Consider the following 21,537-nt stretch of genomic DNA (forward strand, 5'->3'; position numbering starts at 1 on the left):
CAGGAACTTCTCCTCTATCTAGTTTTTACAGTGATCCAGTTGAGAAACAACGGAAGTTCAGCAATGGGCCAGCTGAAGGGGCCAAGGGGCTTCTGTGGGACTGGGGCCCCAGGTGGGTAATGGGTGATGCCATTCGGTTCAGATGGGAAGACGTGCACCAGCCTCGTCGTTTGTCGACACTCTGGATGTTTTCTCTGGCAATACCAACAATCAAGTCCTCTGAGGTCTGCCTTCATGGCCCAAGGCAGGGCCTTGGTGCCCTGGACTGCAGGTTCCCAGTGTGGACCTAGGGGGTGGGGTGGCCTCTGTGCTTAGGTTGCAAGCAGGTGGGGGGACCCAGGACCAGAGAGAGGGTTGTGGGTCGGAGGGTCCCTGCAGCATCCTGCCGGGCAGCGGTCAGGCCTGGAGATGCCAGCCTGGCCCCGTCTCACCGTAAAGGTGTGCCTCCCTGATTAACTTTGTGATCCAAGTGTGACAAAGAGGCTGGAAGGCGACCAGACATAAGTGCACAGCTCGATGAGGTTGGAGTCAGCTTTGAACAGTGGGAATCTTGACCCCAAAGGAAGGTTGGCTTCTGAGCCCCTGATCTGCCCCCGGAGGCACTGCCTGGCCTGGGGGGCACTTTGTGGGCTGGACGCCTGGTGTCCAGGCGGTGTTGGTTGCCTCTTGTGGGGAGGGGCTTTCTCTTCACGGGTGTGACTTGCCTTTGACAGATGGATGAGACGTGTTTGTGGTCATTAACCCTGGAATACAGTGCAGACATTCCCTCGGGGTAAGACTAAAATGACTGTCTCATGTTGCAGACGGATGTGATGCACCAGAATATTTATGACTACATCCACGTGGACGACCGCCAGGACTTCTGCCGGCAACTGCACTGGGCCATGGACCCTCCCCAGGCAGGGTGCGGGCAGCCCCTGCTCTCGGAGACAGGTGGGTCCTGGGGGCCCTGGTCTGACGCAGACTCGGAGGCTCCTGAAACACCTGGACGCCTCCGCAGCAGTTGCCCCTTTCCTCCTCCTCCCGTTGAAGTGGCGTCAACACCCCTTCCTCCTCGGAGACCTCCTCCTGCACCCCCACCCTTCTCAGGCGGCTTCCCCAGGGGGCTCTCTGGCTCCCAGGGCACCTGTGTCTCCTGCCACGTCCCTGTGCCCTGTACAGTGTGAGGCCCAGAAGCCAGGGACCCTGCCTCTAGTTTTGCAAACTCCTTCTCAGATGCACATCTTCTAGGAAATACTCTCCACCCACCTGAGATTTACTTGAAACAGTCTCCCAAATGTTGCTGTCTGTTCGGGGACGTTGCCCACTGTGGGTAAGACCCCCGAGGTGTCCCAGATCTGAAGCCCCTGCCCAGTGAACATACCAGGCAGGCGCCCAGGTCCCTGAGATGGCAGAGCAGATGAGAGATCGGGGGTCAGAGTGAGTGGCCTCCCCTGGGGTGCGGTGCAGGGAGACGGGGTCCTGGGTCTACCACACGTTCCCCACGGTGTTCAGGAATTCCAGGAGTTTCCAGCACGCCTTCACACGGCAGCGTGGGTCACCTTCTACAGGTAGAGAAGACACTGCCCCAGGTGCTGACCAGCTTTACAAGCTCAGAACAAAAGCCCGAGCTGACGGACTCACGAGGGGTGTGGGGGGGTGCTCAGGGAGGGAGGCCGGTTTGGAGCAGGCCTGTGCGTTACGAGCTGACAGCTGCTGTTGGCGCCATGAACTTGCTGACCAGGGTGTGTTTCTGCTTTCTCCCTGGTCCCCGCCGTCTGTGCCCAGGAGAGGATGCCGTCCTGGGGAGGCTGCTCCGGGCCCAGGAAGGGGGCGTGGACCCGCCCACCGAGTACTCGGCCTTCTTGACGCGCTGCTTCATCTGCCGCGTGCGCTGCCTGCTGGACAGCACCTCGGGCTTCCTGGTGAGAGAGGGTGGGGATGGCACCTGGGCCTCCTGGTGAGAGAGGGCGGGGATGGCACCTGGGCCTCCTGGTGAGAGAGGGCGGGGATGGCACCTGGGCCTCCTGGTGAGAGAGGGCGGGGACGGCACCTGGGCCTCCTGGTGAGAGAGGGTGGGGATGGCACCTGGGCCTCCTGGTGAGAGGGTGGGGATGGCACCTGGGCCTCCTGGTGAGAGAGGGCGGGGACGGCACCTGGGGGCTCCTGGTGAGAGAGGGCGGGGATGGCACCTGGGTCTCCTGGTGAGAGAGGGCGGGGATGGCACCTGGGCCTCCTGGTGAGAGAGGGCGGGGACGGCACCTGGACCTCCTGGTGAGAGAGGGCGGGGACGGCACCTGGGCCTCCTGGTGAGAGAGAGGGTGGGGATGGCACCTGGGCCTCCTGGTGAGAGAGGGCGGGGACGGCACCTGGGCCTCCTGGTGAGAGAGACGGCGGGGACGGCACCTGGGTCTCCTGGTGAGAGAGGGTGGGGATGGCACCTGGGCCTCCTGGTGAGAGAGGGTGGAGACGGCACCTGGGCCTCCTGGTGAGAGAGGGCGGGGACGGCACCTGGGGGCTCCTAGTGAGAGAGAGGGTGGGGATGGCACCTGGGGGCTCCTGGTGAGAGAGGGTGGGGATGGCACCTGGGGGCTCCTGGTGAGAGAGGGAGGGGACGGCACCTGGGCCTCCTGGTGAGAGAGAGGGAGGGGACGGCACCTGGGAGCTCCTGGTGAAAGAGGGTGGGGATGGCACCTGGGGCCTCCTGGTGAAAGAGGGTGGGGATGGCACCTGGGGGCTTCTGGTGAGAGAGAGGGTGGGGATGGCACCTGGGGGCTCCTGGTGAGAGAGAGGGTGGGGATGGCACCTGGGGGCTCCTGGTGAGAGAGGGCGGGGACGGCACCTGGGGGCTCCTGGTGAGAGAGGGTGGGGATGGCACCTGGGGCCTCCTGGTGAAAGAGGGTGGGGATGGCACCTGGGGGCTCCTGGTGAGAGAGGGTGGGAATGGCACCTGGGGGCTCCTGGTGAGAGAGAGGGTGGGGATGGCACCTGGGCATCCTGGTGAGAGAGGGTGGGGATGGCACCTGGGGGCTCCTGGTGAGAGAGTGGGGATGGCACCTGGGCCTCCTGGTGAGACAGAGGGTGGGGATGGCACCTGGGGGCTCCTGGTGAAAGAGGGTGGGGGTGGCACCTGGGCCTCCTGGTGAGAGAGGGCGGGTATGGCACCTGGGCCTCCTGGTGAGAGAGAGGGTGGGGACGGCACCTGGGGGCTCCTGGTGAGAGAGGGCGGGGATGGCACCTGGGCCTCCTGGTGAGAGAGGGCGGGGACGGCACCTGGGGTTTCCTAGTGAGAGAGAGGGCGGGGATGGCACCTGGGGGCTCCTGGTGAGAGAGAGGGTGGGGATGGCACCTGGGCATCCTGGTGAGAGAGGGTGGGGATGGCACCTGGGGGCTCCTGGTGAGAGAGTGGGGATGGCACCTGGGCCTCCTGGTGAGACAGAGGGTGGGGATGGCACCTGGGGGCTCCTGGTGAAAGAGGGTGGGGACGGCACCTGGGCCTCCTGGTGAGAGAGGGAGGGGACGGCACCTGGGGGCTCCTGGTGAGAGAGAGGGTGGGGACGGCACCTGGGGGCTCCTGGTGAGAGAGGGAGGGGACGGCACCTGGGGGCTCCTGGTGAGAGAGGGAGGGGACGGCACCTGGGGGCTCCTGGTGAGAGAGGGTGGGGACGGCATCTGGGGGCTCCTGGTGAGAGAGGGTGGGGACGGCACCTGGGCATCCTGGTGAGAGAGAGGTTGGGAACGACACCTGGGCCTCCTGGTGAGTGAGTCGGTGCAGGCCCGGTGCTGTGTGAGTCCAGGCCTGGGCCTGGCATGGGGCTCCAAGGTCCATGGGAGCAGTTGACGAAGCAAGGGGTGGGGTGTGGGCGCCTCGGGGGAGCCTGGCCTTGATGGGGCAGGGCTGAGTCACGGGAGGTTAATGAGAATGAAGTGGGTCACCTGCATGGGCAACACCCCCCACCCCTGCTCATCCTTTATTCAGGTGATCGGTTCGTTGTCCGGAAGGCCTTTTGTTTTGATCATACTTGGTTGTCTGTTTTGTGGGAAAAAAGATGGTTTTCGCTCCACATGCATGCAGATAGATTTTACCTAACACTGAGGCAGAGGTTGAAACCTAGGTTGAAGTGAAGCCCTGCCTGAGGCACAGAGTGGAGGAAGCGAGCAGAAGGACTCAGGGTGGAGGGTCTCAGCGTTTTACCACAAGACTGGTCCCTGCACATGCAGGGAAGGGCTCTGCAGTGGGGACTGAGGCCCCGAGCACAGGGCGTGGACAGCTCAGGTCCCGGGCTCACCCCAGCTCCCCTGTCTGCGTTCAGCCTGCTCATACCCAGCGGGCGGGGCTGCCCCCGAGCGCCCTTGCTGAAACCTCAGGACATGCAGTTGATGTTGGGTTTTTAGCTCAAAGTCAGCCACGGTGGGAATGTTCACACCAAAGACACTGCCCCGTGCCGCAGACCAGGGCTTTTCCCCCAGGACTGGAGGTAAGGTGCCCAGCGCGACCAGGCCTGCACCACAGCAAGCTTGTAGCCAGCACACCTAGAGGCTTTCAGACATTTGTGCACCCCATAAATTCATGCACAGATGGGGAGATGGAAAGACGGATGGGTGGATGGAGGAAGGGACAGATGGAGGGATGGAGGGAGACACTGACTGACAAGTGGCAAGGAGAGTGTGCAGCTCTATTTGCCCACCCAGGGCAGGACGCCCTGGAGTCACGTGAACTTACTCAGTTATAGATCAACGTTCCATCAGAGAGAGAGCTTTCATTTTCTTTATCACACACCCCAGAGTTGCCGTCTGGCTTTTTAACTCACACCGTATTCTCACATGCATCCAAGTCTATGCCCCAACCACTAATGCTGGAAAAGCTAAAGTTGAATGGTTCTGTGATGACCTACAAGGCCCTCTAGAACTAACACCAACAAAAGATGTCCTTTTCATCATAGGGGACTGGAATGCAAAAATAGAAAGTCAACCGATACCTGGAGTAATAGGCAAGTTTAACCTTGGAGTATAAAATGAAGCAGGACAAAGGCTAACAGAGTTTTGCCAAGAGAATGCACTGGTCATAGCAAACATCTCATTCCAACAACACAAGAAATGACTCTACACATGGACATCACCAGATGGTCAATACCGAAATCAGATTGATTATATTCTTTGCAGCCAAAGATGGAGAAGCTCTATACAGTCAGCAAAAACAAGACCTGGAGCTGACTGTGGCTTAGATCATGAATTCCTTCTTGCCAAATTCAGACTTAAATTGAAGAAAGTAGGGAAACCACTAGACCATTCAGGTATGACTTAAATCAAATCCCTTATGATTATACAGTGGAAGTGACAAATAGATTACAGGGATTAGATCTGATAGGCAGAGTGCCTGAAGAACTATGGGCGTAGGTTCATGACATTGTACAGGAAGCAGTGATCAAGACCATCCCCAAAAAAAGAAATGCAAAAAGGCAAAATGGTTTATCTGAGGAGGCCTTACAATAGCTGAGGAAAAAAGAGAAGCAAAACGCAAAGGAGAAAATGAAAGATATACCCATCTGAATGCAGAGTTCCAAAGAATAGCAAGGAGAGATAAGAAAACCTTCCTCTGTTCAATGTAAAGAAATAGAGGAAAACAATAAAATGGGAAAGACTAGAGATCTCTTCAAGAAAATCAGAGATACCAAGGGAACACTTCATGCAGAGATGGGCATAATAAAAGACAGAAATGATATGGACCTAACAAAAGCAGAAGATATTAAGAAGAGGTGGCAAGAATACACAGAAGAACTATACAAAAAAGAACTTCATGGCCAAGATAACCACAATGGTGTGATCACTCACCTAGAGCCAGACATCCTGGAATGTGAAGTCAAGTGGGCCTTAAGACGCATCATTACAAACAAAGCTCATGGAGGTGATGGAATTCCAGTTGAGCTATTTCAAATCCTAAAAGATGATACTATGAAAGTGCTGCACTCAATATGCCAACAAATTTGGAAAACTCAGCAGTAGCCACAGGACTGGAAAAGGTGGGTTTTCATTCCAGTCCCTAAGAAAGGCAATGCCAAAGAATATTCAAACTACCACACAATTGCACTCATCTCACACGCTAGTAAAGCAATGCTCAAAATTCTCCAAGTCAGGCTTCAACAGTACGTGAACCGTGAACTTCCAGATGTTCAAGCTGGATTTAGAAAAGGCAGAGGAACCAGAGATCAAGTTGCCCACATCCATTGGATCATCAAAAAAGCAAGAAAGTTTCAGAAAAGCATCTACTTCTGCTTTATTGACTATGCCAAAGCCTTTGACTTTGTGGATCACAACAAACTGTGGAAAATTCTTCAAGAGATGGGAATACCAGACCACCTCACCTGCCTCCTGAGAAATATGTATGTAGGTCAACAAGCAACAGTTAGAACCAGACATGGAACAATGGACTGGTTCCAAATTGAGAAAGGGGTATGACAAGGATGTATACTGTCACCCTGCTTATTTAACTTATATGCAGAGTATGTCATGCAAAATGCTGGGCTAGATGAAGCACAAGCTGGAATCAAGATTTCTGGGAGAAATATCAGTAACCTCAGCTATGCAGATGACACCACCCTTATGGCAGAAAGTTAAGAGAAACTGAAGAGCCTCTTGATGAAAGTGAAAGAAGAGAGTGAAAAAGCTGACTTAAAAGTCAACATTCAAAAAATGGAGATCATGTCATCTGGTCCCATCATTTCATGGTAAATAGATGGGGAAACAATGGAAACAGTGAGAGACTTTATTTTCTTAGGCTCCAAAATCACTGCAGATGGTGACTGCAGCCATGAAATTAAAATTAAAAGACACTTGCTCCTTGGAAGAAAAGCTATGACCAACCTAGACAGCATATTAAAAAGCAGAGACATTATTTTGCCAACAAAGGTCCATCTCGTCAAAGCTATGGTTTTTCCAGTAGTCATATATGGATGTGAGAGTTGGACCATAAAGAAAGCTGAGTGCCAAAGAATTGATGCTTTTGAACTATGGTGTTAGAGAAGACTCTTGAGAGTACCTTGGACTGCAAGGATATCAAACCAGTCAATCCTAAAGGTAATCAAGCCTGAATATTCATTGGAAGGACTGATGCTGAAGCTGAAGCTCCAATCCTTTGGCCACCTGATGTGAAGAGCTGACTCATTGGAGAAGACCTTGATGTTGGGAAAGATTGAAGGCAGGAGGAGAAGGGGACGACAGAGGATGAGATGGTTTGATGGCATCACTGACTTGATGGACAGGAGTTTGAGCAAAGTCCAGGAGATAGTGGACAGGGAAGCCTGGTGTGCTGTAGTCCATGGAATCATAGAGTCGGATACGACTGAGTGACTTAGCTGACTAACTGAACTCATATGCTCTAGATCAGGAAAATCAAGTTGTCGCTGAGTTTTATTGCCATGACTGGATGGCATTTTGGGAATGGAGGATTATGGGGCCAGTCCTCAGAGATGGTTGGCTCCAGCACGTCCTCCCAGGGGCTTGCCTGGTGACTCTGGCCTGGTCCAGGGATATTCAGGCACCTGAACGAGGACTCACACACCCACGAGTGTACACATGAGAACATGCTGAAAGTTTAGAGAAAGTTACAGGGAAACCCAAACGATTCAAAGGCAGTGGGGAGCGCCTGTCCCCAGGGGCCGACATGGAAGACGTGTTGGTTTCCGTCCTTGGGAATGTGTGTTCCGAGGCCTTTGGCTGTTGACCAGTTAGCGGCTAATTTACCCTGTGACAGAGCCTTCATCTCTGTCTTTGAAACACCAGACGATGCAGTTTCAAGGGCGACTGAAGTTCCTCTTCGGACAGAACAGGCGGGCGCCCTCGGGCGCAGCCCTGCCCCCGCGGCTGGCCCTGTTCTGCGTGGCGGCCCCCCTGGCCCTGCCCCCCGGCGTGGAGGTGAGGATGAAGACCGTGTACCTGAGGGCGAAGCACAGGGCGGACGTCCCGGCCTCGACCGACGCAAAGTGAGTAGAGGCCCCAGCAGCCAAACCCATCCTTGTCACTGCTGGGTCACACGCAGTGATGCACACGTGCATTTTCTGTCTGTTCTCACTTCATTTCCAGCAGGGAGTATGATTTAAAAACAAAGCTGCTACATCATGTGAGAAGCAGCTATTAGAGAAAAGAAAGCCTGTCACTAGTATTTGTCAACTGTGGCACCGAACACTTCTACCTGCCTCTTGTCATTCCCCAGCCCCCAACTCGGAGCCTCGGAGGCAGTGCCGGGGCCCCAGTCCCCATAGGCATGGGGGCGAGGCTGCAGCCTCCGTTTGTCCCTTCCATCGACTCCAGGCTAACAGGGGCACATGCTGGGGACAGGGACTCCACAGGTGTCCTGGCCTTCCAGCTCAGAGGGTGAAGAATCTGTCTGCAGTGCAGGGGACCTGGGCTCGACCCCTGGGTCGGGAAGATGCCCTGGAGGAGGGCACGGCTACCCAGTCCAGTATTCTTGCCTGGAGAATCCCATGGACGGAGGAGCCTGGTGGCTACAGTCCATCAGGTTGCAAAGAGTTGGACATGACTGAGCAACTAACACTTTCACTTTTAGAAAGTTAGGTTTTCTAGGACATTCCCAACTATAGTCTCTGGAACGGTTAGATCTGTGTTGTGTGGGTCCGGTTCTGGGACAGGTTAAGATGCTGTGTGCCTGTATGTGTTTCCTGTGTCTCCTGCCATGTGAGGAGGCCCTGGGGAGGGGGACGTGTCGGAGGTCTGTCCGTCTTCCTCAGTACCCTCCGCTGTGCCCTGCCCAGGGACAGAATATCAGGAGATGCAAGACCCCAGCCCACTTCTCTGTCACTCCTCAGCACTCAGGTTCCCCCTTGGACCTCAGCTCCAGTTCACAGGACCAGGAAACCTCCTATTGCTGCCTGGGGTTCGTGGGGTGGCGGGGGACTGCACCTCATCACAGCTTCCAGGTCCCACAGGCCCGCACGCTAAGGCAGCAGTTTTCTGGAGCATTTAAAAATTAAATATGTATGCTTTTTTTTTAAGGTAGAAAATGTCAAATAAGAGGGAGGAAAAACAGGATACTCATGGGAAAAAAACTGTAAAAATAACTGATGAAGCAACTAAAACATGAGGTGCGACAAAGCACAGAGGTTACACCCCCAACACACCTGGGTGCGTCTTGTGGGCCGGGAGCCCCGGGTGTTGGCCGGCTGGATGGCCCTGCCCACACCCCAGACCCGAGCCCTCTCCGCCTGCCTCTGTCTCTCAAAGTCCTCCGTGTGTTCATATTCTCTGGGCTAGCGACAGTGACTGAGCCCACACGCTGCACTTTCAAATTCCCAGCCCTGTGATCAGATAGAGGGAAAATCCTCTCTCTATCACTTCCCCATAGCAAAGTAATGCTCAAAATCCTCCAAGCCAGGCTTCAACAGCATGTGAACCGAGAACTTCCAGATGTTCAAGCTGGATATAAAAAAAGCAGAGGAACCAGAAATCAAATTGCCAATATCTGTTGGATCATCGAAAAAGCAAGAAAGTTCCAGCAAAAAACATCTACTTCTGTTTTATTGAGTATGCTAAAGCCTTTGACCGTGTGGATCACAACAAACTGTGGAAAATTTTTCAATAGTTGGGAATGCCAGACCACCTGACCTGTCTTTTGAGAGATCTGTGTGCAGGTCAAGAGGCAACAGTTAGAACCAGATATGGAACAACAGACTGGTTCCAAATCAGGAAAGGAGTACGTCAAGGCTGTATATTGTCACCCTGCTTACTTAACATATATTCAGAGTACATCATATGAAATGCCAGGCTGGATGAAGCACAAGCTGGAATGAGATTACCAGGAGAAATATCAATAACCTCAGATATTCAGATGACACCACCCTTATGGCAGAAAGTGAAGAAGAAGTAAAGAGCCTCTTGATGAAAGTGAAAAAGGAGAGTGAAAAAGCTGGCTTAAAGCTCAACATTCAGAAAACTAAGATCATGGCATCTGGTCCCGTCACTCCGTGGCAAATAGATGGGGAAACAATGGAAACAGTGAAGGTAAGTGGTTGCTCAGTTGTGTCCAACTCTCTGTGACCGCATGGACTATATAGTCCATGGAATTCTCCAGGCCAGAGTACTGGAGTGGGTAGCCTTTCCCTTTTCCAGGGGATCTTCTCAATCCAGGGATCAAACCCAGATCTTCCACTTTGCAAGTGGATTCTTTACCAGCTGAGCCACAACGGAAGCCCAAGAATACTAGAGTGGGTAGCCTATCCTTCCTCCAGTGGATCTGCCTGACGCAGGAATCGAACCAGGGTCTCCTGCATTGCAGGCAGATTCTTTACCAACTGAGTTATCAGGAAAGTGAAACAGAAACTATTTTTTTGGACTCCAAAATCACTGCAGATGGTGACTGCAGTCGTGAAATTAAAAGATGCTTGCTTTTTGGAAGAAAAGCTATGGCCAACCTAGACAGCATATTAAAAAGCAGAGACATTACTTTGCTGACAAAGATCTGCTAGTCAAAGTTATGGTTTTTCCAGTAGTCATATATGGATGTGAGAGTTGGACTATGAAGAAAGCTGAGTGCCGAAGAATTGATGCTTTTGAACTGTGGTGTTGGAGAAGACTCTTGAGAGTCTCTTGGACAGCAAGGAGTTCAAACCAGTCCATCCTAAAGGAAATCAGTCCTGAATGTTCATGGAAGGACTGATGTTGAAGCTGAAACTCCAATCCTTTGGCCACCTGATGTGAAGAGATGACTCATTTGAAAAGACCCTGATGCTGGTAAAGATTGAAGGCAGGAGGAGAAGGGGATGACAGAGGATGGTTGGATGGCATCACCGACTCAATGGACATAAGTTTGAGTAAGCTCCAGGAGTTGGTGATGGACAGGGAGGCCTGGCATGCTGCAGTCCATTGAGTCGCAAAAAGTCCGACAGGACTGAGCAACTGAACTGAACTGACTAATCGCTTCTCCAAGAGGCGTGCTGTCCCCTGGCGGCAGCACGGTGAAGCGCAGGTGGGCAAGCCTTCGCGGTGGGTGTGGACTCCCGGACCACCTGCTGCTGCCCGGGCGGTGTGGACACCTGGATGTCCCTTGGAGGGCTGGCGAGGGTCTTCACGGTGAGGCGGGGACACTGTGCAGAAGGGGACTGTGCAGCAAATACTGGAAATACGTTGTAAACCTCATTAAAACTCAGGGAGGTTATCACAGAGTGCCAGGCTGGGCTTCTCGTGCGCTCTGCATTTGACGCTGGATGGTGCACGTATGTGGACACAGTCTTCTCCGTTGGTCTCCCCTCTCCCTCCCCCACTCTGCATCTGCATCTCCATGCCTTCCCTGCAGATAGGGGTCATCAGTACCATTTTACTTGATTTCCCATATATGCGGTTAATATATATTTATTTTCCTCGGTCTGACTCACTTCACTGAATAACAAGCTCTAGGTTCGGCTGGGGGAAATGGAGGGGATATATATATAATTAGGGCCGATTCACGTTGTTGTGTGGCAGAAGCCAATATTGTAAAAATTTAAAAAACAAAAAATTTAAAAAATAAAAAATTGGAAAGAGAGGAAGAGCCCTTGAAAGTTTTGGGAAAGAAGGTTCTGTTGCCTTCTGGGTTTTCTGGAGCCCAATTCTGCCCTGAACTCAACTCCTTGCTGCAGCACCAACTCCCGTCCGTTTCCCTCTAAGCTCAGAGGCCGTGAGGCGTGAACCTGGGGAGCCTGAGGCCCAGGAGGCTGGCTCTGGATGGAGCATCGTGCTCACTGGACCCAGTTCAGGTTCTTTACAATCCTTCCTGAAGGAGCCTTTGTGACACAGCCTCGCTCCTGAATGTTCCCAGGTTCTGTGTGTGAGCTGCATGCTCTCCACCTCTGTCCTGTGACTGCTGCGTCTCTGGGTCCATCTCTGTGTCTGTCCTGTCTCCGTCTCCTCCTCTGTCTCCTCCTCTGTCTCCTCCTCTGTCTCCTCCCCTGTTTCCTTCTCTGTCTCTCTCCTCCTCTGTCTCCTCCCCTGTCTCTGTCTCTCCTCTGTCTCCTCCTCTGTCTCTCCTCTGTCTCTCTTCCTCCGTCTCCTCCTCTGTCTCCTCCTCTGTCTCCTCCTCTGTCTCCGTCTCCTCCTCTGTCTCAGCCTCCATCTCTGTCTCTCCTCTGTCTCTCTCCTCCTCCGTCTCCTCCTCCGTCTCCTCCTCCGTCTCCTCCTCCCTCTCCTCCTCTGTTTCTCTCCTCCTCTGTCTCCTCCTCTGTCTCTTTCCTCCTCCGTCTCCTCCTCCGTCTCCTCCTCTGTCTCCTCCTCTGTCTCTCTCCTCCTCTGTCTCCTCCTCCGTCTCTCCTCCTCCGTCTCCTCTGTCTCTGTCTCTCCTCCTCCGTCTCCTCCTCCGTCTCCTCCTCTGTCTCTCCTCCGTCTCCTCCTCTGTCTCTCTCCTCCTCCATCTCCTCCTCCGTCTCCTCCTCCGTCTCCTCCTCCCTCTCCTCCTCTGTCTCTCTCCTCCTCCGTCTCCTCCTCTGTCTCTCCTCTGTCTCCTCCTCTGTCTCCGTCTCCTCCTCTGTCTCTCTCCTCCTCCGTCTCCTCCTCTGTCTCCTCCCCTGTCTCTCTCCTCCTCCGTCTCCTCCTCTGTCTCTCTCCTCCTCCGTCTCCTCCTCTGTCTCTCCTCTGTCTCTCTCCTCCTCTGTCTCTCTCCTCCTCTGTCTCCTCCTCTGTCTCCTCCTCTGTCTCTCTCCTCCTCCATCTCCTCCTCCGTCTCCTCCTCCGTCTCCTCCTCGGTCTCCTCCTCCGTCTCCTCCTCTGTCTCCTCCTCTGTCTCTCTCCTCCTCCGTCTCCTCCTCTGTCTCTCCTCTGTCTCTCTCCTCCTCTGTCTCTCTCCTCCTCTGTCTCCTCCTCTGTCTCCTCCTCTGTCTCTCTCCTCCTCCATCTCCTCCTCCGTCTCCTCCTCTGTCTCCTCCTCTGTCTCCTCTTCTGTCTCTCTCCTCCTCTGTCTCCTCCTCCGTCTCCTCGTCCTCCATCTCCTCCTCTGTGTCCTCCTCTGTCTCTCTCCTCCTCCGTCTCCTCCTCTGTCTCTCCTCTGTCTCTCTCCTCCTCTGTCTCTCTCCTCCTCTGTCTCCTCCTCTGTCTCCTCCTCTGTCTCTCTCCTCCTCCATCTCCTCCTCCGTCTCCTCCTCTGTCTCCTCCTCTGTCTCCTCCTCTGTCTCTCTCCTCCTCTGTCTCCTCCTCCGTCTCCTCGTCCTCCATCTCCTCCTCTGTGTCCTCCTCTGTCTCTCTCCTCCTCCGTCTCCTCCCCTGTCTCCTCCCCTGTCTCCTCCTCTGTCTCCGTCTCCTCCTCTGTCTCTCTCCTCCTCTGTCTCCTCCCCTGTCTCTGTCTCTCCTCTGTCTCCTCCTGTCTCCTCCTCTGTCTCCTCCTCCGTCTCCTCCTCCGTCTCCTCCTCTGTCTCCTCCTCTGTCTCCTCCTCTGTCTCTCTCCTCTGTCTTCTCCTCCGTCTCCTCCTCCGTCTCCTCCTCTGTCTCCTCCCCTGTCTCTGTCTCTCCTCCGTCTCCTCCTCTGTCTCCTCCTCCGTCTCCTCCCCTGTCTCCTCCCCTGTCTCCGTCTCCTCCTCTGTCTCTCTCCTCCTCTGTCTCTCTCCTCCTCTGTCTCTCTCCTCCTCTGTCTCTCTCCTCCTCTGTCTCCTCCTCCGTCTCCTCCTCCATCTCCTCCTCTGTCTCTCCTCCTCTGTCTCCTCCTCCGTCTCCTCCTCTGTCTCCTCCTCTCTCTCCTCCTCTCTCTCCTCCTCTGTCTCTCCTCCTCCGTCTCCTCCTCCGTCTCCTCCTCCGTCTCCTCCTCTGTCTCCTCCTCTGTCTCTCCTCCTCTGTCTCTCCTCCTCCGTCTCCTCCTCTGTCTCTCCTCCTCTGTCTCCTCCTCTGTCTCCTCCTCTGTCTCTCCTCCTCTGTCTCTCCTCCTCCGTCTCCTCCTCTGTCTCTCCTCCTCTGTCTCCTCCTCCGTCTCCTCCTCTGTCTCCTCCTCTGTCTCCTCCTCTCTCTCCTCCTCTCTCTCCTCCTCTCTCTCCTCCTCTCTCTCCTCCTCTGTCTCTCCTCCTCCGTCTCCTCCTCCGTCTCCTCCTCCGTCTCCTCCTCTGTCTCTCCTCCTCTGTCTCTCCTCCTCCGTCTCCTCCTCCGTCTCTCCTCCTCTGTCTCCTCCTCCGTCTCCTCCTCTGTCTCTCCTCCTCTGTCTCTCCTCCTCTGTCTCCTCCTCTGTCTCCTCCTCTGTCTCTCCTCCTCTGTCTCTCCTCCTCTGTCTCCTCCTCTGTCTCCTCCTCCGTCTCCTCCTCTGTCTCTCCTCCTCTGTCTCCTCCTCCGTCTCCTCCTCCGTCTCCTCCTCTGTCTCCTCCTCTGTCTCCTCCTCTGTCTCTCTCCTCCTCCTCTGTCTCCTCCTCTGTCTCTCTCCTCCTCTGTCTCTCTCCTCCTCTGTCTCGGCCTCCATATCTGTCTCTCCTCTGTCTCTGTCTCAGCTCCTGCAGAGATGCCCATGAGATGGAGTCAGGGCCGCTGAACAGCAGGAAGCTCTGACTGTGGGACCAGCTGGCCAGGGTTTGAATCCCACTCCTGCTTCAGCCAAGTTGCTTAACACTTCAGAACCTCGTCTTTTTCTTTTGACATATAAAGAAAATATGATCTGTGAGATAAGTTGCAAGTTGCCTTGGGATCTCTGGCTGTAAGTTCTATGAGACACAGGTGTGGGGGGGGGAGCAGTGGATCAGTGGCACTAACTTAGTGCTCATAGTGACTTTGTAAACTACTGCAAGTAACTACCGCAGGTCACAGGGATCTGCGTCTTCATCCTGACCATCCAGAAGAGAGCAAACATGCTGAAACCCATTCTGGCAGCAGTGTATGTCTGTTTTCTGAAGCAAATTCATTAGTGCTTCACTGGTCCGAAAAGTGAGGTGAATTGGAATTTCCAGAAAATCTGTAACTGAGAGAAGATTATCCAATCTCTACAGACTTTCATACTGGGAGTTACTGTATCTTCTGCTCCTGGGTGGCAGCAACACCCATCCTGTGTAATTTCTGCCCTCGACACACATTTAACCTGCTTCTTGCCTTGCGCTCTTCTGTCCTTTGCAGAGCAAAAGCTGCCTCAAGTCTCTGCGAATCAGAATTGCACGGAAAACCCAATTACTTAGCAGGTACTCATCACAGTTGTCTCTACCACCTTTTCAAACATGTGAAATGACCATATCCCTGAAGGTGGGGTGGGGGCTTGATGCTGTCTGCAGCTTGGGGTGGGTGGGCGGAGCCGGTCTCATGGGCACTTTGTCACCTGTGCAGAGGATGAGTGTCCACCCGCTCCAGACACTGCTCAGCCTTGCTTTTCCAAATCCTGACAGGGAGAAGCAACGGAGAAAACGGCCTCTCCTTGCTCAGGACGCCAGAGGACGCCTGTCGCTGGGGCAGGGTCACAGGCCGGGGCCCCTGCCTGTGCCTCCGGGGCGGCCCTGACCTTGTCCTTGACCCCGAGGGCGCCGCAGGGTAAGTGACTGAGTCACAGCATCAGCAGCCCTTGCCCTCGGCAGCTGAGCCTCCCTGGGTGGGACGGGGGACACACAGAGGGCACCCACAGCTGCTTCTTGCCCTGGAGGTCGTCCTCACCATGTGAGGACTGGTGGGTGACACCGACTCCCCAGCCTCTGTCCTCACCTTCGCTCAGAAGCCCTCTCCCCTCGCTCCCAACCCAGCCCCCCTGCCCCACCCCCCAGGTGCTGGGGGGCTGTGGAGGGCCCCTTCGGGGAGGGAGGGGGCTGACCCGGGGTCCTGAGGCTGCAGCCGGCACCTGCCCAATGCGGGGTTGCCCCCGCGACCTGTCCTATCTGATGGGCGTCCCTTCCCGCAGGGCCGGGGAAGGAGAGGAGCTCGGGGGGGTCCCGCGGGATGCACCCCCATACAGCTGCTGCCTGGAGCCCCTGGGCCCTGTGAAGCATTTGGACTGGCCAGCCGGGAGGCATGGTCAGGACGGCGGCAGTGCCAAGCTGAAGCTGGAGCCGGGCAAGGCCAACCCGTTCCCCACTGCCCCGGCCCACGGTGCCTGCCTGCCCTACCCGGGCACGCAGGGCGCCGTGCACACCCTCCGGAGCTCACCCGGCTCTCACCCACCCAGGCCGCCCCCTGGGGCCTGTGCCGGCCGGACCAGCAGAGCCCTGCAGGACGGACACCAGGGTCCGGTGCCGCACCCCACCCCTGGCCCCTTCCCCCACGGGGGCTTGGACAACAGGGTCCCTCGGCCGGCAGTCCAGCGTCTCCCGGTGGGCGGCTACCCAGCTGAGGACAAGCTGCGAGGCCTTCTGATGCCCCCAGGAGCCCCAAGTCACCCCACGTTGTCACTCGACGTGCCCATCAAGATGGAGAGTGACTCGGGATCCGAGGACGCCGCAGACGGCTACTGCGTGTCCCCGACCCAGGTGTGGCTGGGGGCCGGCGACCTGGCCAAGAGACAGCTGGTCACCTTCCCGACTAGGATGCACCTGAAGACAGAGCCGGGCGCCAGGCACCCCCTGTACAGCGCGCCCCCCCGGCCTGGCCTGCTGGGCGCCCCCCCCAGACCCAGCAGGGGGCTGGTCCCGCCGCACCCCGCGTCCTGTGCCTGTCTGGGGCCCCCGCCCCGCCTCTGTGTACGGGGCCACCAGCCCCCCGGCCTGGGCTGCAACTGCCGGGCTCCCGGGCCGGCTCCCACGGTCAAGCTCGAGCCCCTGGACTCTCCCTTGTGGGCGGCTCACGGCCAGGGCGGGCCTCCTGGGCTATTCTGCAAGAGTGCCCCGGCCGTGGGGATGCCCCCCAGGGACGCGCAGTGCGCCTTCCTGCCCTAGAGCTGCTGGTCCTGGAGCCGGCCGGGCCCCGCGGACAGCACTCCGGCCCCGAGGGAAGCACGTGCAATAGCAAGTTCACTGAAGGTCTTGAGTGCAGGGTGGTCATCAGTCTGCTCAAGGGTGGCAGGGTTCTCCTCTGAGGAGCACGGCCCCCCACCCCCACCCCAACTCGTCTCCCCGGCGCCTCAAAGGGAGCAGACCTCGGGGAACAGCCGCACCCTGGCGGCCCACTGCCAGGACAGCTAACTGGGAGAAACGCTCACTGAATGGCAGGTGGCCATGTGCTCGTGCCTGGGAGGAATCTAGAAGTTCAGCCAGAAGAGGCTGATGGCACCGGGCCGCCCTCCACTCCAACATGCAGTGTGTGCTCGAAATGCTGGCCTAGGACGAGGCCAGCCCGGAGGGAGGATTGGCCAGATCTTGTGTGGTTCTTCTGCAGTCTCTCTGGTGTTTCAGCGGCCTTCGAAGGGGGTCCGTGCTCATCTGCCCCCGCTGCATCACGTAGCCTGGAATGCACAGAGTCTGGATTGGAGTCCAGAAACACAGCACAAGGGGAAGGAAGGAGTTGGTCCAGGTGTCAGGCTGTCTTGCTGACTGCAGGTCTTCAGATGGCTCTGATCATCATCCCAGAAGGAAGTAGTCAAGACGAGACAGACAGGCAGCATTTTATAAAAACGAAAAAATCGTGGGGACTTCCCCTGTGGTCCTGCGGTTAAATGCCTGCAGGGGGTGTGGGTTTGATCCCTGGTCAGGGAACTAAGATTCCACATGCCGCAGGATGTGGCCAGAAAAAAAGAAAAAATTTTGAAGGGAACACATTCTGAACGTAGGAAATTTAGGTGCAAAAGAAGAAATCAGAAAGCGAAGGCCACCCGCAGTCACCACGGATAGCTCATGGCTAAGGGCAAAGTTCACCACACCTTCCGGGTGACCCCACCCCACAGGTGCAGTCCCCGCAGGATGTGACTCCAGAGCCACCACGGGGCAGGAGGAGGCGGGTTGGAGGCCCCTCCTCCTTGCGGCGCGAGCCTCTGTCCTCAGTCACCCCCTGTCCCGAGTCTCAGGACCTGCAGGAGCCCCAGCGGGGACTTGCAGGCCCACCGTGTTCCGCAAGGGGTCTTCCTGTCATCTGTTGGCTTTGGGGTGTCAGAGTTCAGCTCCTGAGTTGGTGAAGCTATCTGCATGCATTCACCTTGTCAACTCAGGACGGGGCGGCAGGACTGGGCCTGGCGGACTGAGGCACCCCTGGGGACGCCCGTACCCCTCGGCGCTCTTCTTCTTGGAAGGGCTTCTCCAGGGCTGTGGTGGGGCGGAAGGTTTCTTCCCAGAGTGACAGAAGTTACCAGTCAGAGCCCGGGTCAGGTGTGGTCAATTCATGGCCTCGTGGGATCCCCAGGGCCTGCCAAGCAGCCTTCTCTTCCCTGCTCACCCCCCGGGGGCCCTTGCAGAAAGTGACGTTGGTGCTGTGCTGCCCCCCACCCTTGCCAGAGTCTCCCCCTCCCCTGTTGTGATGGCAGCACAGCCGCCTATCAGGACCACCTGCTTCCCACCCCCCGCCCCGCCGCTGGTGGCTCAGCACCCCTCTCTGCTTGGTTCTCGTGCTGAGCCCAGCCCACCGTGTAGATTTCATCCCTAAGACACGGAGTGGAATTTCAGAAATTTCCTCCTTCCTTTCTATTCATGCCAAGAGCCCAGCTCCTCATGGAAGCACTGTGCCATCTCTCAGAAGTGACTGTCAGCCTCTCTGGAGCTCCCTCTGCGAAGGGAGGGTCCTCAATCGCACCCTCCGCACAGGGGTACCCCTTCCTGTGTCGGCGTGGTGGCCGGCAGTCTGCATGTGTGAAACCCTGGACCAGGAAGATGGAGTGGAGAGGCGTCGTTGCATGTTTGCACACTGTAGCCGGAACCCAGCGAAGGATAGCTGCGGCTGGAGGAGGTGCAGCAGTCTGCCCTCAAGGCCATGGTGCCCGAGCGTTCAGATGCACCCACTCCCCGGACAACGTGCACCAAGCTGGTCGCAGCAGGCGTGTGGCGAGTCACGTTGTTGGTGCAGAAATCAGCCTGGACATCAGCGCTCGCTTCGTGCTCGAGGCGCTGCCATGCTGGAGCCCAGTCCTGGCGTGCCGGGACAGCGGCAGCAGAGCCTGCCTCGGTCAGCACTTTGTCGTTTTACAGCCCTGCCCCCGAGAAACTGTGCGGAAGGCGATGACGGACTGTGGAACGCCAGATGTGGCCACTTCGGTAGAGGTGGCCGTTCCTGCTTTAAGATGCCACGAACAGTACTGATTTCAGGCCTGTATTTTCTGTTGCTGGTAGCTTTTGCCTATATAGCTGAAAAATATTAAAATCAAAGATGATGTAAGAATGGGATGGAAGGGAGGAGATAAACAACTTATATTTTATATTTTTGTAGTTTCTATTCAATGAAAAAAGTTTTTAATATCTAGACAGACTTGTTGAATTGTTAAAAATAGATACACTATAATACAACTTTTGTACTTTTGTATATTTCCTCAGTGCCTTTAGAAAGAGCTTCCAAATACATTTCTGATGCTGTGGTTTGTATTAAATTTATATCGTTGTAAAATAAATCATATGTTGTATGTGTTTACTGTAAATGGAAACAACATCTTGATTCTCCAAGTGAAATATTTTGTTTCCTTTAAAGTGTGTGTAGGCTAATTTACATTCTAAGGCTGTCCTCTGCCACCAGACTCGGGGCCGCCATAAGAGCAGGAGTGGACTTGGGGCCGCAGGAGGAGCCCCCTCCCTTCCTGCCAGACCCTCCTGCCCAGCAGTGAGGGTTGGGGGACACCCTGGACTCAAACTGTGCTGTGAGGAGCAGATGCTTGGCCCAATGTCACATATGTCTTGTAGGGTCAGCCCCTCTGCCCAGGACCCGGGGACAAGTGCGTGGCAAGGGCCAGGAGGTCATCTGGGCCCAGGCAGAGACCACCCCCCCCCAGGGTCAAGGGAGGTCATCCAGGCCCAGGCGCCCCCCAGTGTCAAGGGCGTCGTGTTTTCATTTCCTTCACCTCCAAACCACACAAGCGCCCAGCACCCCGTACGGCACTAGGATCTGCCCCGGTGCCAGTTCAGCCCGGCCCAGCCCCCTTCCTGCATCCTACAGGCCATCACCTCGGCCCTGCTCCATGGCTCCGTGTCCCTCCTGGGGAGACCAGGCCAGCCTGTCCCCGCCTGCTGGGTCCCAGTCAGCCGCTCCCCGGCCCTGGGGGCCAGCGGCCCAGCCTGCCATCCCCACACCCGCCTCCTCTCCCTGTGTTCTTCAGTCTCATCACGGGGAGACCTGGAGGCGGGCGTCACCCCACCGCCCAGCCTGCTGCCAGCGGACGTGTGGGTTGCCTCCAGACTTCCTCTTGCCCAGTGGCCACCCCTCTCCCTCTGTGCTTCCAGGGGACTGAGGACGCCCCCCGAGGTGCTGACGGCACTCCCCTCACCAGGCGCTGCCCAGGCGTCCCCCACGGCACCCGAGAGACCCTGCACAGCCTCCGCACAGCCCATTCCAGGCTGTAGAATGAAGACGCCAGAGGCTGGGTGGCTTATGGACAGCAAGCATTTCTTTCTCACAGTTTCGGAGGCTGGGAGTCTGAGACCTGAGTGGCGGCAGGGTCTGCTGAAGGCCAGCTTCCAGGTCGCTGGGTATCTCTGAGGCGTGAGGGGGCACTCAGCTGTTTCATGTGCATCTCCTCCCTTCACTCAGCTGCTTGTTGAGTCCCTGCTGGATGCCAGGTCCTGGGACAGCGCTGTGGAGAAGGAAATGGCAACCCACTCCAGTATTCTTGCCTAGAGAATCCTGTGGACCGAAGAGCTTGGTGGGCTGCCATCCATGGGGTCGCACAGAGCTGGACACGACTGAAACAACTCAGCAGCAGCAGTGGGGACACACGGGGACACACGGGGAAGAGAAGATGCAAAAGTAACGCTGCTGAAGCCGAGGCCCCTGTGCACGTGTCTGGGGGACAGGGCATAGACAAGTGACCAAAGGACTGTGTAGGTTCTGCGACGCGTGGGGACGGGCTGAGTGCTGCTCAGGTGGGTCAGCTGGGGCCTGGTGACCCAGGTGGTGGTTTTGTGGGCAAGGCGGCCTTGGGCCAAGACTTGACAGGAACCGTACAGATCGTGTGTGGAGGAAGCTGGAGTGAGAGGGTGAGGAGAGAGCGGGGAAGAAGTCAGGCAGGGGTGGCGGGTCACAGGCAGGTCTGGGTGAGGGGGCCACCAGAGGGCTTGCAGTGGAGACGACCCTGGGCGGTGGTCTGAAGACCAGATAGGCTGTAGGGAGGCGAGGGCCCCCTGCCTTCACAAAGACCATGCTGGTGCCACAAGGTACCCTCATCTTGATTTCTTCCCCAGAGAGGTGAAAGGTCCTCTGCTGTCTGCCCTGCACCTGTTTGCTGTTTTTAGTTGAACCATGGGCATTATTTGAAAATTCAGGATAGCTGCACTTTGTCAGTTAAAGTTTCTCTCTCAATCTATGGCTTGTCTTTTTCTTTAAGGACTAAAATAGACACAAGAGTTTAAAATCTTGGCACAGCAAACTATCTTTTTCCTGGTGGTTTATGTGTTTGTATCTTAAAATAACTCTCTCTGGCAGTGCTTCTGACATAAAGCCCATTTGTCTGGTATTAACATCACCACAACCGCTTTTTCGGGTCCAGACTAGCTGGTGTGCAAACCTCCTCCAAACTTAACCATCCTTTTTCTTCATGTTTTACATGTTTTTCTTACAATAACTAGTTGTTTTAAA

At 56.0% G+C, this 21,537-nt stretch overlaps 1 protein-coding gene across 2 annotated transcripts in view; it reads left to right on the forward strand.

Moving 5' to 3' along the window:
* Nucleotides 1-19,414, forward strand: part of AHRR (aryl hydrocarbon receptor repressor) — an 89,559-nt gene extending 70,145 nt beyond the window's left edge. For both annotated transcript variants that reach the window (XM_065905292.1, XM_065905293.1), the window contains 6 exons: nucleotides 804-933; nucleotides 1,768-1,904; nucleotides 7,759-7,958; nucleotides 15,037-15,098; nucleotides 15,300-15,441; nucleotides 15,803-19,414. In XM_065905292.1, the coding sequence (XP_065761364.1) occupies nucleotides 804-933; nucleotides 1,768-1,904; nucleotides 7,759-7,958; nucleotides 15,037-15,098; nucleotides 15,300-15,441; nucleotides 15,803-16,772 (1,641 nt within the window). In that variant the 3' untranslated portion in view covers nucleotides 16,773-19,414. The remainder of the gene's footprint in view (nucleotides 1-803; nucleotides 934-1,767; nucleotides 1,905-7,758; nucleotides 7,959-15,036; nucleotides 15,099-15,299; nucleotides 15,442-15,802) is intronic.
* The last annotated feature ends 2,123 nt before the right edge of the window (nucleotides 19,415-21,537 follow it).

The sequence above is a fragment of the Muntiacus reevesi genome, chromosome 14 (assembly GCF_963930625.1).
Source record: "Muntiacus reevesi chromosome 14, mMunRee1.1, whole genome shotgun sequence".
NCBI lineage: Eukaryota > Metazoa > Chordata > Mammalia > Artiodactyla > Cervidae > Muntiacus > Muntiacus reevesi.